Source organism: Polyergus mexicanus, unplaced genomic scaffold (assembly GCF_030449975.1).
Source record: "Polyergus mexicanus isolate NDT 795.1 unplaced genomic scaffold, iyPolMexi1.0 SCAF_11, whole genome shotgun sequence".
NCBI classification, from domain to species: Eukaryota; Metazoa; Arthropoda; class Insecta; order Hymenoptera; family Formicidae; genus Polyergus; species Polyergus mexicanus.
In genome coordinates this window covers 2669897-2692948 of record NW_027223331.1, presented here as the reverse complement: position 1 = coordinate 2692948, position 23052 = coordinate 2669897, and the positions used below count along the sequence as shown (strand labels likewise).

General features: G+C 34.9%; 1 protein-coding gene across 7 annotated transcripts in view; it reads right to left on the bottom strand.

The window, feature by feature from the left end:
* LOC138937544 (glutamate receptor ionotropic, kainate 2) overlaps positions 1-23052 on the bottom strand; it is a 141464-nt gene that overhangs the window by 35287 nt on the left and 83125 nt on the right. For all 7 annotated transcript variants that reach the window (XR_011447529.1, XR_011447530.1, XM_070303914.1 and 4 more), the window contains one exon: positions 7424-7576. Coding sequence is in view for 5 of the 7 variants with exons in the window: in XM_070303914.1 (XP_070160015.1) it covers positions 7424-7576 (153 nt within the window). In the remaining 2 variants the exon portion in view is untranslated. The remainder of the gene's footprint in view (positions 1-7423; positions 7577-23052) is intronic.

Sequence of the window (23052 nt, the reverse complement as noted above, 5' to 3'; positions counted from 1 at the left end):
TTATTTTCATTAAAACTGTGAATTTTGACGTTTCGCGATTAAACAAGCATGCGCGATGGAATATCAAACAATGTAGAAAGTGCCCAATGGTCAAAAGCGACATGGCCTTCGGAAATTTCGTCGAAAATTATTCGTCAAATTATCTGGCAATTTGACAGCAGCATTATTCACAATTGAAAACCGATTGTATGCGCATCGCAATACCGTTCGCTTGACAACGGCTTTACGGATATGTTGAATTATGATAAAGCTAGTTACAGCATAAAATAAATTTTCACCAATTCAGTTCGGCTACGCGGATACAAAGAAAATGTTGCTTTTATCTTCGAAAAGTTTTTCATCGTACATCTGTATTCTTTATTGAAAGCAAGAGCTAAACCGATTAAAAACGATGCGTCCAAAAATTAGATATCACTCTTTGTCGTGCCGCGGACAAATAAAGAGCGTTCTCAAAAAAGAAAAAGCTTCCGTGCATGCTGGTATAGGCTGATATTCTCGGATGAGTAGCGAATAAAATTGATTCGTAAATTAGTTCTTGTTTTTACGCTCGACAATTAAGGATACATTTAGCTTTTTTAAATACATATTGGCTTTCAACCAGCCGTTTTTCCATTATATCTGAAAAACAATTTACGGATAAATAATGTTTTGCGTAAACATCGTACAGAATTTGTGTGCTTATTGCAATAATTGTCAATATCTATCATTTTTCATTAAACACAAGTTATTGGTTTTTTTACTGAAATTGGAGATAATAAACAACGAATAAATATAAATTGTACTTTTAGAATAGCCGCTAAAAATGGACATGAATATAAATTACAAATATGTCAAATCATCGTTTGAGATATACATCGATTGCTTGATCGAAAACGATGGAGTAGATGATAGCTAGCGAATCAGAAAAGATATAGTTTCTAACAAAATTGGGATGGGACGAAGGAGTAAAAAATAACGATAGGTTTGTTAGTCGCACGAATGTACTTTGAGCTTGTTGGTAGCTATATACGCTGAAACCGTACGTGTTCACCCCAATATATATTTTATCGAAACAAAAGAATATAAAAAAAAATCAGGTTACACAGATCTGCAATAATGTTGTCAAAAACATTGTGTCATATGATTGTGTCATGCATGTGACATATATATTTGTTTCATTAAAAGTAGATCTATGTAACCTGGTATTTTTTTAAATTTATTGTTTTAATTTAATATACAGAGTGTCCCAAATCTGAGACATATATATATATATATATATATATATATATATATATATATATATATATGTGTGTGTATATATGTAAATTTTATAAATAAAGAAATAATAACTAAATATAATCCTATAAATAAATAATAAATTCAATATAAAAAAATAAAAATTAAATATAAATATTAAGGAGAGAGAGAAAGAGTAAAAATATTTTGGAAATTCGTAATAATCTCTGTATATTCTAGCGAGATATAAATATAAAAGCGTGGAGGAACAAACAGCAAAACGAATCCTTTTTAAAATGGATTGTTACAGCAAAAATGCCATCAATGCGATAACCGACTGCGCGAAAGCAATTCCGAGATGGAATCGCAGTTTTGGAGATGCGGGCACATGAAGGGAGATAATAAAAGGCCGACCAGTGTGCAATTGTAACGCGCGTCAGGACGGCTCTGATTTCGCGAACGAATTATCTGTACGCCGTAAAGGTGCAAAAGTTATGAGTGCGGTGAATTTCGTTTTTATAGACTGTACGTTGCGTTAAGTGTTAAATAGTTGCAAAATAATGATAGCACGATGGGTAACCGGCTGCGCGTTTGGTAACAAAGAATTTGCAACAAAATTGGAAAATACAATACAATACATTTTTTATACGATATAAAAAAAGGCTATCTAAAGTTATGAGAATTTTACACGAAGCTTCTATTAAAAACCATATATGATAAGTTTTTCTGTGTCTTGTATTTAATACTCTAAATATTATTAAAACACTAAGCGATTTACTTAATAGCATTATTTTAAGCTCTACCGTGCATACTGAAATTTTTACTTTTTTCTCGCTAACTAAAATCGTTAATTAAAAATGATAAAATAACAATAGAAAAAGTAACAATAATAAAATTTTAATTAACGTAGTAAGAATGTAACAATACTAAAATTTTAACTACACAGATTTACGTATTACTATTATAATTATTTATCAAAATTAGAGAGAGATATACATCAAGTTATATTCAAGTTATATTCGCAGTTATATAAATAATTATATGAATGTAGTATCGTAAAATTTGCACTCTAATTTATCGAATTACGATCGGAAACTCAGTTTCGGCGTGAATTAGTGCGAATATTTATTTAGCGGCTCATATAATGCTCTTGCCGCAAGCATATTGCGCGAATATATTGTTTTCTATATCGATTGGATCGCATTTAGCAAAATGAAGATAAAGTAACGCAAATTACGAGCGCTGCAAAATGTACTTCGACGTGATTATCAATGCGTAATTTATATCAAAAATATATATATCTCCGGACTTGTAATTTATTTGTAAAATTTTAAATTTGTAATCGTTTAATTTGTTCTAAAATTGTGAATTAAAATTATTTTAATTAAATTAATAATAAAATATCGATCTAATTATAAAATGTAAATGTTTAAAACGTCAGCTGCCTTCTTTATTGTTTTTATTATTATATTAATATTATTATATAATAATATTCTATTTTTAACTACTGACATTAAAATTTTTTTTCATTCAGCTTTTCGACGGATTACTTTGATTAATTTTTATATCGAATAAAATTGTATATTCTATAATGATCACTTTATTTTCATCTATTTTGTGCTGATATCTTTCCCGAATTTTTATCTTTAGATATCACGTGCGTAATATGCTCCACTGTAAAAGCTACGCTGACATAACTTGTCCTTTGTATAAAATAAATCCAATTTACTTGTTACAAATATAAAAAGAGATGCCGCCTTCATGTTAACATCGAAAAACGTAATATCTTCAAAAAAATATCATATTCTTTTTTAAATATTTTCAATTTTTTACTATTATAATTTTTTGCGGAATTTATGACCGCGGCCATCCAATTTTATAAACCACGAGGAATGAACGATTTTTTAGAACTGAATTCGTAAAAGCTGAAGCACCGGCGTTAAGTTAAACGGAATGCGCTCGGTTAAGATTTAATTAAACGAAGTTGCGCGATAGAAAGAGAAAAAGGAAGAGAGAAAGAGAGTGCACACGGATTTGTGTGTATGTGTAAGTTAGACCGTAAAATTCTGTCGAATAGTATATATAAAAAGATTGCTGGAAGTTTGCGAAAACTCGGACCGCGCTACTTGGCACCTCAACAATCCGGCCACCGTCCATCGCAATATTCGTTTAACTTATTTATGGCAAATTTGGCAAGCGGATGGATTTTAATCCGATGACCCATTTTACGTTTGTCCTTGCCGCGAGGATATTTGAGGACTAAATCGGGGTAAAAGAAGTAGGGTAATGCCGACGGAGCGCAAACAAGAGTCCACCGCGTGTGCCAAAATTCGGACACAGGCGAATGAAAGACGGTGGAAAGGCGCGGTAGTAAACAATGCGAAACAGCTAATCCACCAATAAAAACATTCGGAAGGCCGCCAAGAGTAGAGGGTTTTGCGATTTTAACGCTATTCCATGGCACTTCTGCGGTCGGGAGGAAAGAGAAAACGCGGTGACATTATATTATAGATATATCAAAGGATAAGCTCGTTTAAGTGTGCAATAAATAATAATGATATTAACAACAGTAAATTCCAATAATTTTTTCTATGTGTTTTTTAATTTCTTAACATTTAATAAAATAAAATTAATGTTTATAACATTTAATTTCTTGGAAATGAATTTAATTTGATAAATTTTTTCTCTTCTTTTCCTGGAAAATATTTTAACAACTTTAATATTTATATAAAAAAAAATTCTCTGAATGAAAAATGTCGTATATTAATGGCGGTTTGAGGCGTAAAAAATTTTTTCTTACAATTATAAAATTCTAACAATCATATTGTGTCGATAAAAACACATATAGCGCGTCCAAAAGATTCAATAAATTAAGAACTTTGCACGAAATCTGAAACGTTTTTCCCTTATCTTTAGGAAATTCTGTACGATATTCTCGGCCATTTAGTTGTCAGCACATGCTATATCCTTCTGCACCGCGACAGCACGTGCGGATGTGCACGGATGCGTATTCATAGTTGGTCGCTTGTATACCGTCGCATGCGAATCGCATTCCGCGATGGACACATACGTGTATCCCGCATATAGGAGACGCGTCGTTAATTTAATTTCGACATATTCAGCATTATTCTATATTCTATTCTAACGTTCGGCACGCATGATGTTATGCCGCAATTTCAGTGATCGGCGGAAAGGGGATTGATAGCGGGCGACGTAAATATTCCCGAGTCTCAATTAGAGGCACCACGACTGATATTGGAATCTCGTTATTAAATTAATGATCGCGCGGACGCGATCGATATCCATCGGTGTTCGATATCGGCGAGACAATGCTCGTTTAAAGTCGGATTGCGAGAAGAAGGCGATAATATCTATTAAACGATAAGGCATTAAAGGGCTAGGTTTCTCCTATGTTGAAGATGGTCAAATTTGTAGCTACGAGAGAGAGAGAGAGAGAGAGAGAGAGAGAGCCGGAGGAGATAAACTTAACTAATTATGGATGCAAGTACAGCAAGGAGACGCTTTCTGCTCTATGCGCGGCAAATTCGGGCGGTCGCATTGTGCCGCATCCAAAGTGCGCGATGTTATTTTACTCGTGGGACGTGAAGTCGGAAAATGTACGACGATGTTTGTCGTGCTCTTAAGACGACGCGACGCTTGGTTTAATTCCGCACGTTGTCCCGGGTTCGCCGCACGCGCTTCCTTTGATCTACGAGCGCTTTGACTAATCCTCTCGGAGTGGATCTTTCTTCTCCTTAACGAGAGAGAAAAAAAAAGAAGAGAATAACGTGCATCAGATATATCGACGGCTATTATTTTCCCCCCTCGATATAAGACGATACTCGAGCGATTTTCATTGCTCTTGTACGTTCTTGCTGCAAAACTGCAAAACGCGTTTTCGTCCTCGCTTCTCTCTCCCTCTTCCTCTCTCTTTCGCTTTTCGCAATGTCTATATTTCTGTTACCTTTCCACTTTTCCCATCCCTCTTCTTACTACAGCCGCGTTCAAATTCTCCAATGGCCTCTCGTGCCGCTCCGCATCTACCCCGTACAAACTTTTTATTTCCTAACAAGCAGCGTGAAAGTCACGTACGCGCCAGGTTACGAAAGTCTGTACAATTCGGGAAAATTGAATTCTATGCGCCGATTTAGATAGTACGACGGATTTTTCGCTTAACGAAGGATCGTCGAATCAATAATCGTGGAAATTGGATCGAACGTGTGTTAAAAGAGACTCTATTAATGTGGTGCACGTTTTGAGAAGATCGATTGTGCAATTAGTTTCATTATATCCACCCAGGATCACACAAATATATAATAGTATGAAAAATATAGGAAGAAACATGTAAAATATATTACATATATAATATAATCTTACTTGATGAGGAAAAGTTCGCAGAGAGAGAATGCCAAAGAGAGATATTAAAGTTATAAATTCTCAAATTACACTTGTAGATATTTTAAACAACTTTATTCATTTATAGACATATTTTATATTTATCTCCGTGGGAGAGAGATTATTCGCTGTATATAAGTGTAATATATTTTACGTTAGTATACACACACACACACACACACACACACACACACACACACACACACACACACACACACACACGCGATATATATCGCGATATCTTTGCGAGTGGATATCAATCCCGAAACATTGCAGCCGGATATCGTACCTTGTCGGACACGGGAACGGGAAGAATGTCGTACAGGTTGAAAACGGGAAGTACAACATCACGGAAGGATTTGTGGCCCCTGCTTGTGACAGCTTTGAAATCGTCCATCATGGTATTAAACAATTTATCCGTCGCGCTGTGTTATACGCTAGTCGCGTCCTACGTGCGACATGCATTTGCGTGCAAAACGTTGATTGAAATTTATAAAAACGCGTCACGGCTGTTCTTTTTGAAGCAAAATTATTAGAAATCTACTGTTTCGTACAACATGTTCGAATATTAACGGTACAAGTAAATAATAATCCGTGCTACAAGCTCACTTGCATCATGCGAACTAGAATGTTTATATTGAATAGTTAATAATATAAAATATATTATGGGTATTTTTATATCTTTATGATACATCGATTGACAAGATTGACAGAATAGCATTTCAATGGATGTAAACGATTCTTTTTGACGAGAAAAGATTGTTTCTTTCAGATTTCGTGTATCTGTGTGAAAAATGATAAGCGAGGTTTCCTATCGCGTTAAATATTTATTAAGGGGGCGGAAATAAGTGCTTGTGCCACTATATCGTTTTTTTTTTTGGACACCAGCCAGATCTTAGCAGCGGTAATTTACGGTAAGTTACCGCAGCACGTTTCTTCCCCCTCGAGGTATCTGTCTCACCTCTCGGGCAGATCCGGCGAGTGGGCGCTGTTTAAAGAGCGATGAAGCGAGCCCTCCAGCGCGGATTTTCCCTCCTATGGCGATATCTATTCTCGGGAAAAAGTCGAGAGGCAAATGCCGTGGTATAGTCGAGAATGTATGCGGACGATATTATGAAAAATTAAAATACGTTCCGCGGGTGTGTTTACCGCGCGAACATCGCGAGCTTGTGGCACGGATAAGCATCGCTCGGTGAGAGAATATATTATACTTCTCCTGCAATATTTCGAGCGTGCATTTATGAAAATGTATCTTTTCACATTGTACAACTTCGCACCCTCTCATCTTTAATCCCTGTTGTATAGGTTGTCAAAAACTAATGGTACCATTGAAAAAAGTGTGATCCCTGATGAAAATAAACTAATTCGAAATATAGAATAAAATTTTTTAAAATCGGGAGATATCTTTTTTTAATAAAATCTGCTTTAAAAATTGAAAAATTTTCGACGATTTTTTAATATTGTATCGTATATCGTCAAATTTAACAATGGGTAATATAAAAATTTCGACATTCTATTGAAAAATAAAAATAACGTTTATTTCGAAAATGAAACTATTTCTCTTTAAAAAAAATTTGTTTTATATTTTCTATATTATGTTTTTACAGGAATCTAGTCTCTCTTTTCGATTGCATTTTCGCTCACTTTGTCTATAAAAATTATCTCCCTTATACATATAATCTAAATGTATATTATTAAATAAAATTTCTAAATATCTTGTCAAATAATTTCTGTTATTGTTTTCAAGTATTATATAATTTATGTTGTGTATATATTTACGCGTTGTGTGTAAAGAAATGCGAAAGAGACTTACCGAGTTAATGTAGTTAATGAGAGACAATCCCCCGTCCCAGGGGTGCTCGAGCTCGCAGGAAATATTGGCGGGCCTTAGAGCATGGGATTGCTCCAGGGTACGTAATCCCACCGCGAACACCTGTACACTGTCGTACATTAACGCTGGTTCGGCCTGAAAAAGATATCATTACGTAATGCTCGTCGAATGACACAAAGCATGCGCCGCTTCAGAAATATCAGAATATTTTTGGTAGTATTAACTTGATGACATTAACTAAGATTAACTAACAATAAGATCGCTTTCCCCAATTTAAATTTTGAAATAATTAATGATCACCATCCTAAGGCGCGACTAAGATCGTACTAGGGTGATATATAATCGCCCAATGAATGGCAGAGAATCATTTTGAAAGCATTTCAAAATGATTCAATAAGATGTATTTAACGGTAATGTACAAAATTACGATCATTGAAACAGAGCTATTGATTACTGTAAATTGGTAGAGATTTGAATGAATCCAATGTAGAAAGAGAGAAGCGAGCGGCGAAATGCGAGGATGCGAGACGATTTTCGAGAAGAAATGAATGGGCGCAAATTACATATTATTAAAATAGAGAGAGGACGGTAACGAAATGCTCCGGTTATTAATTGTAACGCTGTTAGTCGCGCACGTGTTTCTGTGTGTGTGTGTGTGTGTGTGTGCGTTTATTTCCGTAAATTATGAAATTCACGGTACGTTGCCGCATCGAAGTTGCCGCGCCGGTTCTAATCCACTCATCTCGTCGTCACGTTCTCGACGGAAACGTCGGCGGAAAATGTAATATTCAGCGCGAGAAGTCTGCGACAGATTTGATAGTGACGTTGCGTGAAATAATTTCGTTCACACGCTATTTATCCCGTCCCGTCGAGAGCTCGCTGACACTCGTTGTGATTTTCTTATTACGTTTTAGATTTTTAATTACGTACAAATGTCGTCAAAAGATACATTCTGGATACATTTATTAATTTTTATTCTTTCGCGTATTCCTTCGTATAGTTTCTTTTGTAAGTAAATTATTTGACGTAAAAATAAAAAAAGACGATAATATTTAATAATAATATAATTTTGTTATATATATATATATTTTTTTTTTTAGTGATTTTGATGATTTTATAATATATCGGCAAATATCATATTTCTATGAATCCGTAAAGTGTATTTATGTAAATATTGATATTAATCATCGCTAGAGATATTAAATTGATGTATAGTAATAAGGGATCACATTTTATTTCACGTTATGCGAATAGCATATTAAATATTTGCTTAAAATGAATAAACGAATAAACTGATCTCAATGCAATTAAAACATTTGCACTTGAATTGCTAATTCGCAAAAAAATTACTCAAATAACTAAACAGAATTGACGTGTTTATCGATCACCGACTTGCAGAATCTCTTAAAGAATTGCTAACGACTTATACTTATTGTAAGACAGACGAGAAAAGAGATCTTAGGAGCGCAACGAAATCATTATACGCGGACAGCGGATTATCTTCCGAGGTATATTTTTAGAGGATGTTTTCCCCGGAATGCGCGATCGATGCGAGAGACGGTTATCACGTCGCGAATTGATTTCGCTCGTATCTTAGAATCGCGAAACGAAGCGCGACGCGATCGTTTCGTTCAGTGCGGTCGCTTCCCGTCTTCATTTCCTTCCTATCCGTCCTCTCGGCGCCTTCTTCGCAGCCGCGTCTGTTAGAAGGCACGTATTTGAGGCGGACAAACACGCGGAAGCATCCAGGAAACGAGCGGACTTCGCGCTTAGTCTTGAGCGTCTCTCTCTCCCCGTTGCAACTCTCGCTACGAGTAGTTTGTGGAGCTTTAATGTTTGCCCTGGGGCTAAAATGTGCGACGTGTCCCCGCACTTTTCCGCTGATTCAATATTGCGTTTCCGTTGACAACGCGCGAATTTCGTTAGCGCGACTAATCAACTTTCTCGACGCGGTTTTAACCGACTTCAATGTCTCCCCTCTCTCTCTCTCTCTCTCTAGCTCGTTTTTTTCTCTCTCAATATTCTCTATCGTATCAACGACCGGGCACTTCTCGAGATAAACGCTGATAATACATTTGCCACGACGCGAGCAATCTCTAAGAGAACAATATGCTTATTAATTTACATATCGTCATAACATTTTTAGGCACAAAAGATAAAGTTAAAGTTGGGCATTACGATCACGAGCACCTATATCTCCCCGTAATGTGACTTTGAACATGAAGAAAAGCTCTTCTATCTATACATGATAAAGCTCTTTCGCGTGGCATCTCCAGGGAGTTAGGACTAGGTTCTTAACCTGATGGAAAACTGAAAGCTTGCGATTTTATTTACATAATGTCAAGATTATATTTGGCTGTACGCACATTATTCAATTTCATCAGAAGAGGATATAAGAATAGAGAAGAAATTGTTTAGAAATAATTTTCGATATCTTGGGGTTTTTATAACTATTTTTAAAGTTTAAGCAGAATGTCGATGACACACGATCATTTCGAAATGTTACATATTATATCCTAAATATTTTTATACGAGTATACATATAAATTACATATGAGTCTCTCTATTAATTATCTCAATAATTAAACGAGAAAATTTGCGATAATTTCCCAAAGTTTTACCTATTATCGCGAGAGGATTTGTTAAATATTACGTGTAAAATTTTGTTCGATATTAATTTATAAATTATCAGGACAAACAAGTGCATTGCGGTTTCACAATTACGTCAAACCCCCGGTGATGTGTGCGGGACAGTAATAATTCGAAACGAGAATTCGTTGGAAAGTTTGCGAAAGTTGATAAACTGGTGCTAATGTAATTTATATGCGGCAAGATACACGCAAATGCACGAGTGTGACATGAGGGATGAAGCAAGTGTGATTCGGACGGACGAACACATCCTGCCTGTCTTACTCCTGCCCGAGGCAAACAATAAAGCTCCGGCAAACTACTTGTAGGCAAGAATCTCGTCTCGGCAAACTTGAAATCTGTCTGGGATAGTTTACGCTCTCTACAACCACGAGCGGTTATGCTCCTTCTTTCTATCTAATTAATTCTTTATGTCTCGATAAATATACTTTTCATTATTTCCGAAAAACATAATTTTATATTTATTTCGTTACTAATATTCCATTTGTTAAAATTAAATATTAGGCTCTTATTGATTTCAATTAAAACATGTAGTCAAAGCCAAAGCAATGTTTGAAAAGTTGTAGTTGTCGCTAATTGTTCATTACAAAGTTATAAACAAGGAAAGTTAGTCATAGGTGTTTCAGACGCGAAATGAGGTCTAAAAACATATAATTTTTTCTATTTACCGCGTAAAGCGAAATCTTTGTTTGCATCCAAAGCACTTCGCACTATCCGGTGTTTTGGATGCGAATTAAACGAAGTTTAAAAAGGTACAGTTGCGTTTACATTTACTTTTCAAAATGACGATTATCTCATATTGTTTGGGGTAGAAAATAAAAGGAATATATGATCAGATATTTTTAGAAATGCAGAACTGTGCATTTTTAGACTTCATTTCGCATTCAAAGCACGGGGTAATGCGAGGTGAACTTTCATCGTCTGATGCTTATACTTTTCAGACTAAAGATGAACAACCAATATTTATTGAGAGACATTCGGTGTAAATCCTTCCCTCATATATTTTAAGGTCATTGAAATCGATAAGCTCGCATTCAGCTTCACCTTCTATTTTTGTAATTTTAGTTAATAAAATCGTTGAGAAATTACGGTAAACAGTTAAATATAAATAATAAAAGAACATTTTACGTTTGCTATACAATATATTATCGGTATTAATTATTATATAACATTCCCTACATAAATTCTGCATTTTGTGATTTTGCAAATAAATTGCGCTTGAGTAATTCTTCAGCTAAGATATTTATATTTTACTTTACAGTTGTATTTTATAAAATTTTGATAGACATCTTTATTCTCGATATAACTATTCGAGAAAAATAGGAATTATATGAATAATGAAGAAAAAATAATTAACCTGCTAATATCAATCTCGATGGAAGTTAACAGTTAAATCTGAAAGATACTTTAGACATATTTCTCACTATTAAACATCAATTATTATGGTTGTATGTATGCCTGATTTTCGGCAATTAATATCAACGATGAAGATATCGGACGATAATGTGTGTTATATCACATTGGGCAATATCAATTTTGATAGCTTAATATGAATGCAAATCGACAATCTAGCGAGCAATTAAAATCATTATACGCGTATCAATCAATTAACGGTCATTGCTCTGTGCAATTCATTTTACTATTATGTGTCTCATACCGCGAATATTCCGATCTACGATTATGAATGTGCAGCAACGAATATATGCATGATAAAATTGCTACTTCCTCGTTATACATAATTCGATGCGCAAATACAGGATTTTTGTGCGACCAAATAATACGCAGCGTTTAATTATAGAGCACGTGACGTTGTTGCATGCAAAAATAGCAAGCAAGATTGATGCGGATAATTCCCGTCAGTAAAATGATCGTTATATACGAGCGAATGAATTTTGAATTTTTCCAAATGCCGCGCTCGTTTGTTGATCGACAATCACCGAGGCGACAATGCGCGAGAGATCGAATAAAGCCTGCGTGTTCGTTTGCGAAACCAAAATAAGGCTGGCCGCGCTAATAATAATTTTCCATAACAGTGTAAATAATGATAAATTATTTACGGAAATATACATATATATATATATATATAAATGCATATGCATTTTTTCATTCAGACAAGCGTTTTATTTTTGACAACAGCCAGTTTTTTTTTAAGATTTTTGCGAGACCCTGCGTCGGGTGCTTTTATGTCATGCCATTTAATCTGGTCGAGTGAAATATCTTGTTATTGAATTTGTACTCCGGTCTGTGTCGTGGTGAACATATAAAATGCAAACGATAACAAAATCACACAGTTGCTGCCGCATGTCTACGCCAATTTATATTACACGTACATTTTCCTAGTCGTCGCACTCGTTCTCAATCGGACAACACGATCCGGAAGTACAATGACGCGCGAACGGAATAATAACCGGTATACGACAATACATATGGATATTTTGAATCGCTATCGATTTGATGGGAATAACAAAATTGCACGTAGGGCCGAAAAGGACGAGTTTTAATCGACATCACGTGATCGGTTCGGTTCATCGACGAGACCTGACATACGGTATTGATGGGACAAAAATTCGTAAAAATCAACGTTGGACACAGGTCACAGTAATAGCGAAACAATCGGTTTAGTCATCATGAATCTTTCACGTTTGGTAGAAGAAAACAATTTCTTATTTTCATATCACTTTCATATTGATTAAATAATTTCACATTATATGTATGATTTAACTTAATGACACATAAAGAATGTTTTTAATGATATTACTAAATGTGGAATAATTTAAAATCATACAATGTAATTTAGATCTAATAATATTAATATTAAAATAGAATAAGCCTTTTAATTTTTTTATATTTTTATATTCATATATATATATATATATTGTTAATCTAATTATAATGCACTAAAATATTATCGGAGTTCGCTTTTGGATCCTTTTAAAGTTAAAGAATGGAATTATTCGAATATTACATTCATCTCTTTTCTGATATCGATATCTGTTATCTGTATTAATGAAGCTAGCTTCGCAAAACGGTGCTGCACTGCCAGCTATAACTCGCATATTGCTCAAAATGCGAACTCGCACAGTCGTGGAATGCAATTGCGCTGCAGGTGCGTGCGTGGTTGCACCCCGGAAAAATTGCACGAGCTCCAATGCGTCCGCCGAATGAATTCGGGATTGAACGAGGAGAAATTAATGGCCAGCGATGGACGACGCGGTTGTCACTCCCTTTTTTTTTTGTTTCGGTGATCGGGACAACCGAGGGTGCGCGAAACATGCGCCTCGATCGTATCGATTGCGGCTGCTCTGACAATATCAAAATATTTTATCGTCGAGCCTCATGAGATCAAACGATTCAACGCTTTGCCCACAAAGAGAGGAGAAACTGAATCAAATGCGTTTTTCCATCGCGTTATCACGCGTTTAATTTCACTCTCTTTAAACGAAACTGAGCGAATTATCGCGATATGATCAAATTCTAACCGTGCCAAATTTTATTCACAATACACGCGGTACGTTAAATGCTGTTTCACTTGACAAAGCGGGTGTAAATTTCCTATCTCGATATCATCAAATTTTAATGTAATTTGTAAAGGAACATGAGCGAGTTTATTAAAGTTTCTCTACATAGTATTTTATTGCATATCAAAAATAGATTATTTTCTAATTCCAATTTTAGGAATTTAGATAAAAATAAACTGTTTAATATTTATTATATTACACGATTGCGTCAAATAATATATTAATTACAATATAAATAACAATATAAATAATAATTTCCAAGATAATAGAACATTTTTTCATAGCGATTTTATATAATAAATTTAATAAATGTTTTATTACAAAATATTATATTACGTCGAACAAAATCAGTTACAAATTGTAATTGAATGAAATAAGTAACTATAAGCTTTAAAAGAGTAGATAATTTTTCTACTACTTTATATAATGATGATTACTCTATATCACTGATTTGATCTGACATGGTTGATTTATATGTTGGAAGATTGTTTAATTAAATTAAAATAAAACACAGTTCACTGCTGGAACATTTACGTCTTTATTACGTCACGTCGAGAGACGAAAACGAGGTGAATGAGCTCACGCATATTATCAGAAATCTCTTAGTTGAATGGAAATTGCGATAGTTGTTGCACCGTAAATACATTCTAGTTATCCGGGGGTTAATTGGAGCGTGCTTTTAATTAGACTGAGTTCAATCTAAGGTAACGGACAGAAATGGTACATTGGCTTTGCCTAATTGCGTTTAATTCGAATGCACATTGAGGCAATTTAAAGCTATACATTTTTCATGTATATATCTAATGCCTAGCAAAATATTTGTCGGCATTACTTTACAGGATACTACTTACGCAAGCATAACTGATAATGATACGTAACGAGATTTGTGATATTCTCGCGCTTTATCGCGCTGAAATAATCTGAGCGTGGTATATGATGCACGAACATCTCTCGTAATACTACTTAAAGTTTCGATTAAACTGTTTTCGAAAATTATATTCCTGCGATACACGTTGCTTAAACTTTGGCGTAAGAGATAAGTATACTAACATTACCTACAATTCTGAATTAATTATGTTCCCCCATCCCCGATTATATCATGATCGAGAACTGCATTCAAAGTACTTTGTATAATAAAGTCTTTATAAGAAAAAGATCACTTTCAAAATTGTTAAATAATTCATACAGTTTCAAATGATCGCGTTACGGGAATAAAACATTAATCAGTACGAAATCTCTACAAACATTACTTTGCAATATAAATCGTTTAAACAAAATTGTACATTTCGCTGTATCATTCATACAAAATTTGTCCTGTAATCTATTTATTTAAAAATAATAATTATTTTAAAACTAGATAATTACATAGTTTTTATCAAAAGAAACGATAAAAAGATCTATGGAATTTTTATATTTTTATTTTCATGTTTAATATTTATGAGACGATATATAAATATTAAACGTAGGAATGCAATCTATCTCATATTTCAAAAATTCGAATCCTGAGCCATCTATTCTGTAATTATTTTATAGATATAATATATAGTTACGTTACGTTCAAAATGCTGTCGTACGATCGATACAAACGATCGTACGAGATCGCACGGATTGCTTCATCGGTCGAGCATCTTGACATCTTGGAAATTGGCAATCTCGCGTGAATAATGAAGAAACTGATATACAGCCTCGCGTACGCCGGCCAAAGGTCCGGCTGCGCCAGATTTAAGCCTTGTCCGGAGTTCAGATAGATCGAGCGGTTAGTCGTCGGATACCCGTGGCTTTCGTAAGTTCTGGCACCAACATCGCGCGTTTGGTAGAAAAGCCGAAACTGCCGCACTTCTCCTAATCCGTTATTCATCGTTATTCGTCCAATCTATCACTTGTCCAGTCTCGTTCGCGTCTTTCTTGAAATGCGAATTTAACTTCGCGACGGACAACGATGAACCCGATGACTTTGGTCCGATTCAGCCTGTTCATTAGCATTTAAAGCGAAATAGAAATGCCTTGTTCGAATTACTTGCTGTCTAACGCGAGATTTTCACCTTTTCCGCTAGTTAAATCGGGAACGTTGCAGTTGAGAGATCTGAATAGCTTGCAGATGACAATTAACTTGGCGAAAGTGAAATATTTCTGCCGTCGCGCTACTATGATTAATGGCGATGTTTTAAAGATCAATCTACCGTGTGTCTTTATTAAAGCATAAAGGACGATTTGTCATCTAAGCTGTCATCTGAGCCGGTTAATGACAATTCATAAGCGCAAAATTCGCGTGAATGGGGTTTTCGACATATATATCTATATATAATACATTATATACACATATATATTTCTCGCGATACACATATTTTCACTCCTCGTAAATTTTGTCTTCGAATAGTAAGTAAGTGTCCATTTACGGAAGCCCGAAAAATTCTCGCTAATATGAAGATCGATATTTCTTTCTTTTGCCTGACGTAATTGAAATAAATACTATTCGCGCAGACTAGCGAATTCTGAAACAAATCTTGCTTTATGTCGCAAGATCTCATGAACGTGTTTCTTCCATTCTGCTGAGAAAAATGTTACGTTTGGTAAATAGAAATTTCTTTACGAAGTCACTGGCTTAGCCAATCTTTACAAGCGCCGTTCTCGCAGTCGGATAACGGGAAGAAAAACGGTTATGGCTCTTATCCTATTTATCACCGAACAAAAAGTCACGATCTGATTTGTTTAAATCTAAGATTGTTCACGATCTTTCCTTAAAGTAAGCTCTAACGTATATCTCGATTAAGATTTTAATGCAAATAATTTATTGCCATCTATGTATCACACTCGTCGACGTGTATAAAATTACGCAGAGAAGCTATTATCCTATTAAAAGTCTTGTCAATATTTAAACCTCTAAAATTGCAGTGTTTTAATATAATTTCACATGCATCCTTGATCCTCCGCTGTAATGACTTTAGCGATTATAGAGACGAGAAATAAAATAATATTAAAAATAGAAAATATAAAAAAGATTAAATAATATTTTATTTAAATAAAACTATTTAAATAATTATTTTAAATATTTGCATTTGAAATAAGTTTCATTGGATTTTAGCATCCTTAAATTTTGAGGCAGTTGAATATTTTAGTGTTCTTAAATTCTTTAATTTCTTTCCTCTATAACTCTATACATATATGTATAATAAAGATTACAAAATCGTCGAGAAGAAAAAAAATCTGTTTGACAATCTAAATTTATATTTTCATATATATAATGTTTTATATAAGTGTCATGATGATTTAAATTTTGAATAAATATTTTTTTTCAGTTTAATCATTATTTCGTAAAAACATGAAAAGCAAAACAATATAAATCAAATGTTGCATTTTAATATATCGCTTTTTGAAAGGGAAAAATGTAGCGCAATACGTGTAATATTATATTTGTAATCAATAATCAGCAATAATCTAGCAATATATATTTTGCTGTCCGCGAATATAACGAATATCTGTCATAAAATCAGTAAGTCTTTTTTTTTGGCACACGACAAAAATTTACAAAATTTGCATTATATGCTATTTTTTCATTTCCATCAGTTTTTAATATATTCATTATATTGTATATTTCATCTTTTTCCACAAGATATTTTTATTATATTAAAAAAAAAAAAAAAAAAATAAAATAAAATAAATTTTATTTTCAATGAAACGTTGCTTAATTAAGTATATTATTAGTTAATTTAATTAAGCGTGTTTTATTTTTCCCGTTTTATATTTCAATACAATATATTTTTTTTTTCATTTCGAATTAACGGCAAAATGTTGAAAGCCGCAGAATATATGTATGTATTGTGCCCGCAACGATGAAATATTCTGCTGGCTAACTGAAGTCCGATTGTCGTTAACCCATTAAAGTACTATGAGACTGTAAATTACAACCAGTCGAGCGCGAAGAATTAGTTGAACAAATAATGCGCATTAATGAACATCTGTATTTTATGTGGAGAAAATTCCAGCATTGACCGCGCACAGCAATGTTCCGCAATGATTCGTTAAGCCGTTCGCAGCGGTTGCTGTAAATTGGTTGTTTGCAATCGACCTGCTATTGACAGTTTATCAAGCTACGGATATGATTTACGATTGCTGAAACACAACTCAATTCGTCCGCGATAGTAGCAGGTAGTCCCATACACGTTATTGTAGCAACAAAATTATTTTTAGGCAAAATCCAAATGTCCTCTCTTGTCATTTCCGAAATTTTCCAATATTTTAAAAATGAAAAATTTAATTATATTTCCCAATTACATATTGTTACGCATTTCAACCTAATTATATAATTTTCGATATTAATAAATGAAAAAAATTACGCGAGTGACGCATATAAAACTGACATTCACAGTAAGCGAAACGCGTGTCAGTTCTTTGGCCAGACGGTGCAGATTTTTCGCGAAAAGATTCCAGCTCAGGCCGATGTCATGCCAGCCATATTTTTGGCTAACCACCACAGTCGCCACGGTCGGAACTTACCTTCCCGGTGTGTGACTACACACTCCGGTCGGCAAATAAAATAATAAAACCTTTCGAGTGCGCGAGATAGTATGATTTATGGCGCCAACAGCAAAGGTTATCCACCGCGGTGCAGAGAATTCAGTGATTCATCGGCCAAGCGGATAGGAGAAGAATTAGGAGAAATATGAGACAGAAATCTTGACGCTACGGCTGTTCCTTCCCTTTCTCATTAATCCACGCATTAAGCGAAAATTCGTAATTAATGAGACCACCGGTTAAATACACGTTCTAGGACAACTTACAAATGTACAGCTTTTCCGTTTCCTCCAGAGTAAGGGAGGATTTTTTTATTCATTATAATTAATTCTCTCTCTCTTTACGCCATAAATCTTTGTATCTTAAGCGTAACGATTGATAGCGTAGAAAGTTAATTAATTAGTATTATACTTTGAAATAGTCAGATCGTATTGCATTTATTTAATTTATTGTTAAATAGATTATAAATTAAAATATATTCTTCGATGGCATAAATTATGATCTCTAAATCCATTGAATTTTAAACTCATTCATTATATTAAAAGAACAAGCAATTTATTCAAGATATAGTAATTAATTATTCGCAATTAATTAAAGAACCCTACCAAAAATACTAAATTAGGGATATCTTAGGATCTTAAGGTCTCCTAAAACGCGAAAATTGTTCGAGAGTGAACAACTTTAACAAAATTCAAGTTCGCAAAACGGCATTACATTAACGTCCCTAAAACATACAATCTTTCTTATTCGGGAAAATCGTTGGAGTTTACGGAATCGCGTAATTAGGCACGCTGTTATTCAACCAGCGCCGGCGGTTTCTTCATCACTGTTTGACGTAGATCCCTCTCATTACGCCGTTACATCAACGGCTCTCGCCTCGCGCATTCGCCTCGCTTCTCGTTTTCCACACATAGAAGAGGAGAGACTGAAAAAGTCCATCTCGCCTCGACGCGGGTGTTGCCTCGCTCTTTTCTCTCTCTTCCGCTTGAGAGAGAAGCAAGTGAGGAAAAGAAACAGGCAGAGAGAAAACGCTCTGCTGCCGGTAAGCGCAATCAGTATGCATCTGAGGTTTCCACGTTGATGCAACAAGCTTCTTCTTATCCACGTTCTCACTTTTTCCTATAACACAGTCTGCTTTTCTCTCGGTCTACTTACATCGTGCGCTTCTCCTATATATGGTATATATGGTATATATATATAGCGCTTCTTGTAGTAACCACCACCCACATCTATATTTCCTCCGTCGAAGCTTTTCGCGGTGAATCCGTGGCGAGAAGAGTCGGGGAAAGGCTAACCAGCCCTCTACTTATCCCGGCGGCTGTTTGCTGGCTAGCATCGCCTACTTCTTTTTCTCTCTCCGGTCTCCGAGAGCCTAAACTGCGTCCTCCTTCTTTTTTTTCTTTCTTTCGTTCCGCCACCGCCAAGCGTTGATTGTGACCGAGCTTTTTGTGCGGCTTTGCCGGAATTAACTCGGTTGTTTAGCGGCGCGGAAAAGAAAGGTGGTTGCTGACGTGAGGACACGGCAGTCGCGAACGGGAACGGATGAGGGTAAGCGTTGGTGCATCCCCTCGAGGGGTGTCGAAACAAAAGCCGCGGTAGGTAATTTTACCAAGTAGTCTGCGACTCGACGACGCGAACAGGTTGTCCTCGACAATCTAGAGGCGTTTGACAATTCGCTCGAACGAAGGCCTCCATTATCTGGGCGCCGATCGAGAAGAGTGCCGACAAGGTCTTAAGCTCGATCGCGATATGCATCGATCGTGGGTTCAAAGTGTGCTCGGAGTTAACGCATGCTTCTAATTGTTATAATGTTTTAAATCATTGATCGTATATGTAAAACAATCTAAGAATAGTTTTATATAAAGCCAAAATATGCTGTGCCTAAATGAATGATTAAAATATATGCGCGTCATAATTGAATTTTTACACGCAAGATTAAATTAGACAGACCTTGAAAAACTTGAATTTTGTCGTTCGCGTGATGACACCTCGCAAAAATAATCACTTTTAAAAGCGAAAGGAAGTCATAGGAAAGCATGAGATGATACTTGCGCCCATTTCGCTAACGAGATATAAAATAGTAATAACGGTCGAGACTAGTTTCTTTGACTGCTTCTTCTGACATCTTTGACCTTTTGGTAAGATTATAAAATCGTGAAAGAGATAAACGTTCTAATTTTTGCGCCGCACTTTTACATGCGCGATAATTACATAACTGTATATTGTATTCTTGTAGAATATATTGTGTATAAAATATATTTTTCCGATAGCAATATGTATTTCAAATTTTGGCTATTCTTTCAGTTTCAAATTTTTTACAGGCACATATCTTAAATCTTTTTTTTTCTTACCTCTGGCAATATTCCCGGGCAACTGTAAAGACGTTAAATCGAGTTGTTTCGTTGATATTCGCCAATATCATCATGTTTATAACATTTTTGCGAGCAATTAAAATGTCCTTAAATTGCTTGTAACCGCGCTGCCTAATGTCCGAAATTCCGACAAAGCAATAAACGCGGAAAACGAGAGAACAATAATCTTGAATTCGAGTGTTCCAGAATCGACAAAAAAGATTGTATTTTGGTAAAAATTTTTAAATATTTTATGCATTCTATGCATCGACAAAATATAGGATTATTATTTATTCAGATTAAAATAAGAATTAAATTATTAATAAAACATTTATATAAGTAATTAATTGAATCTCGCAGCCCGTTTCTGACACAATAAGTACATATTACAGTCGAATATTACGCCTCTGCATTATGCTACCTCGGAAGTTTAACGGCTGTAGCGGAAGTAATTAAAGAACTCTTTTTCTCATGAATTGTAAATGCGACCAAGTTTTTTAATCTCAGTATCGCATCTGGAAATTCAGATTGTTTATTTACAATTTGCCCTCTCGATCATAGACGCGACGAACGCGGGAGAATATTTCGATTATCCGAAGAATAAAACATTGAGAGATTTATTCGAACCTGTATAATTTCTTATTTTCTTTCTTTTCTTTTTGCGAACGCACAAATAGCGCGAATAAAGTTTATTAAGAGTTATAAAAAATTGGAAAAGAGTAAATTATCTTTTTAAGTTGAAATACATACATATTTGCAAGGATAAAATAAATTGATAGATCTAAAATATTTCAGATATAAACGTGACGTTAATATGACTTCAAACGACACGAAATGCTCACTGAATAAAACATCATTCTCTTTCGTCCTTTCTATCACAGACTGAGATAGCGAAATAGCGAAATTTCCTTAGGAATGCATATTTTTCCGAAAACGGTAAATATGCATTGCCAAGAAAATGTTACTTTATACTCCCGGATGATTGTTCGGACGAAGGTTCGCGCTTTTCTCTCCAACCCGACTGAATCCCCTTGGTTTTGTTATACATGCAAATAACCCTTCAGAGTCCCCAAAATGCCGGTCCTCTGGGCGAATGAAATTGGAGGGTGCGAAAAATAATAATAACCATAAAAAGCGCCTGAAGTATGACGCGAATATTCTCGGAATAATATTGCTCCATTTGAATTATTAGCGGCGATTTCAAAGAGACTTATCGCGCAAACTTTTCGCTTTTTCGCGTATTTCGCGCGCGAAACGTCTCTTTCACTTATCATAAACATCGTATATTTTATTTGTAAATCGAAGAGAGAATTCGACGTTTGTAGAGAGACGAATATGCTCGCGCAATTCTGTGATACGAATCGTCCACATGTTTGTGGAAATTCGGCGCTAGATCACGCGCCTGGAAAATCGATTTATTTATTCGGGTTTCAATGCAGGAAAAGGATGATTTGCATTCAAGCAAATAACGCCGCGGACAGAGCAAATAAAGAGATCTGCGTATATTATAATCGCATAAACTTATTACGTATTTCATGAAACACATTATGTTACGCGAGAATATAATTCGATATAGTTCGATTTCGATATTTTCATCAACATTTTTTATAAGACATTAACTATTGCTATAATAAACATTATCACTATTAATATTGTAGTTAGACAAAGATCTCTATTTTTGTATCTGTGCAATATGTATTAAACGAAAGAAACTAGGAAGTTCAAGAACAAAAGAAGGACTTTTAGATCGCAAAACTTGAGAATTCAAGTAGATGAAATCGAGGGACCTAAGAAACTGAAGATCCAAGAGTCTCTTAATAAAGCGCAGATAAAACAGCTTAAAGTTAAATATAACAACTCAGATGACCTGTATATTTGAAAATCTAAAGGCTTATAGAGATATTCAACTAATTAATGCAAAGAAAGTTAAAATTTAAAAAATTGTAAGCTCGTGAAATTCCGATAAGTTGCGGAAGCTGAATGAAATCATGTGATTTCTTCCCGCGTACATACGGTGCTTCATTGATACACTATTTAATGCATTTGCCCCTGCACGCATATGCGTGATACGAAACGCGATTAAGATACGTTGTCGTCGCGATGACAGCACCGGCGGAGTTTCACAAAGTCGTTGTCGCAACGACATTCCGATCTACATCTAAATTAGAAAAAAAGCGTGAAGCTTCACGCGTCGTGAATGCATTGCGTTGTTCGCGAACTGACGTTGTTTGCGAATTTTTACATACATAACGGATGTTGCCGCGTAATTTTGTTATACGTCATCAGGCAAAAGATCCGCGTCTTTCTTTCGAGCTTCGCTTCCGATCGATGCCATTATAAATGATAATAGCATCGCGATAATTTAATTTTCTTAAAGATATTATAAGAGAAACGTATGTCTCTCATTCGTTTTTATTCCTCGTACGTTATACAATCTTGCAAATTTTGTATTAACACATAAATTTCGTATAATTTGATGATGAAGAAAATATTATTTAAATAGACATATAAATGTCCATTATATCTCATGTTATCCCGACATATTGCGTACATATTCCATTAGTGAAATTTGTGAACAATG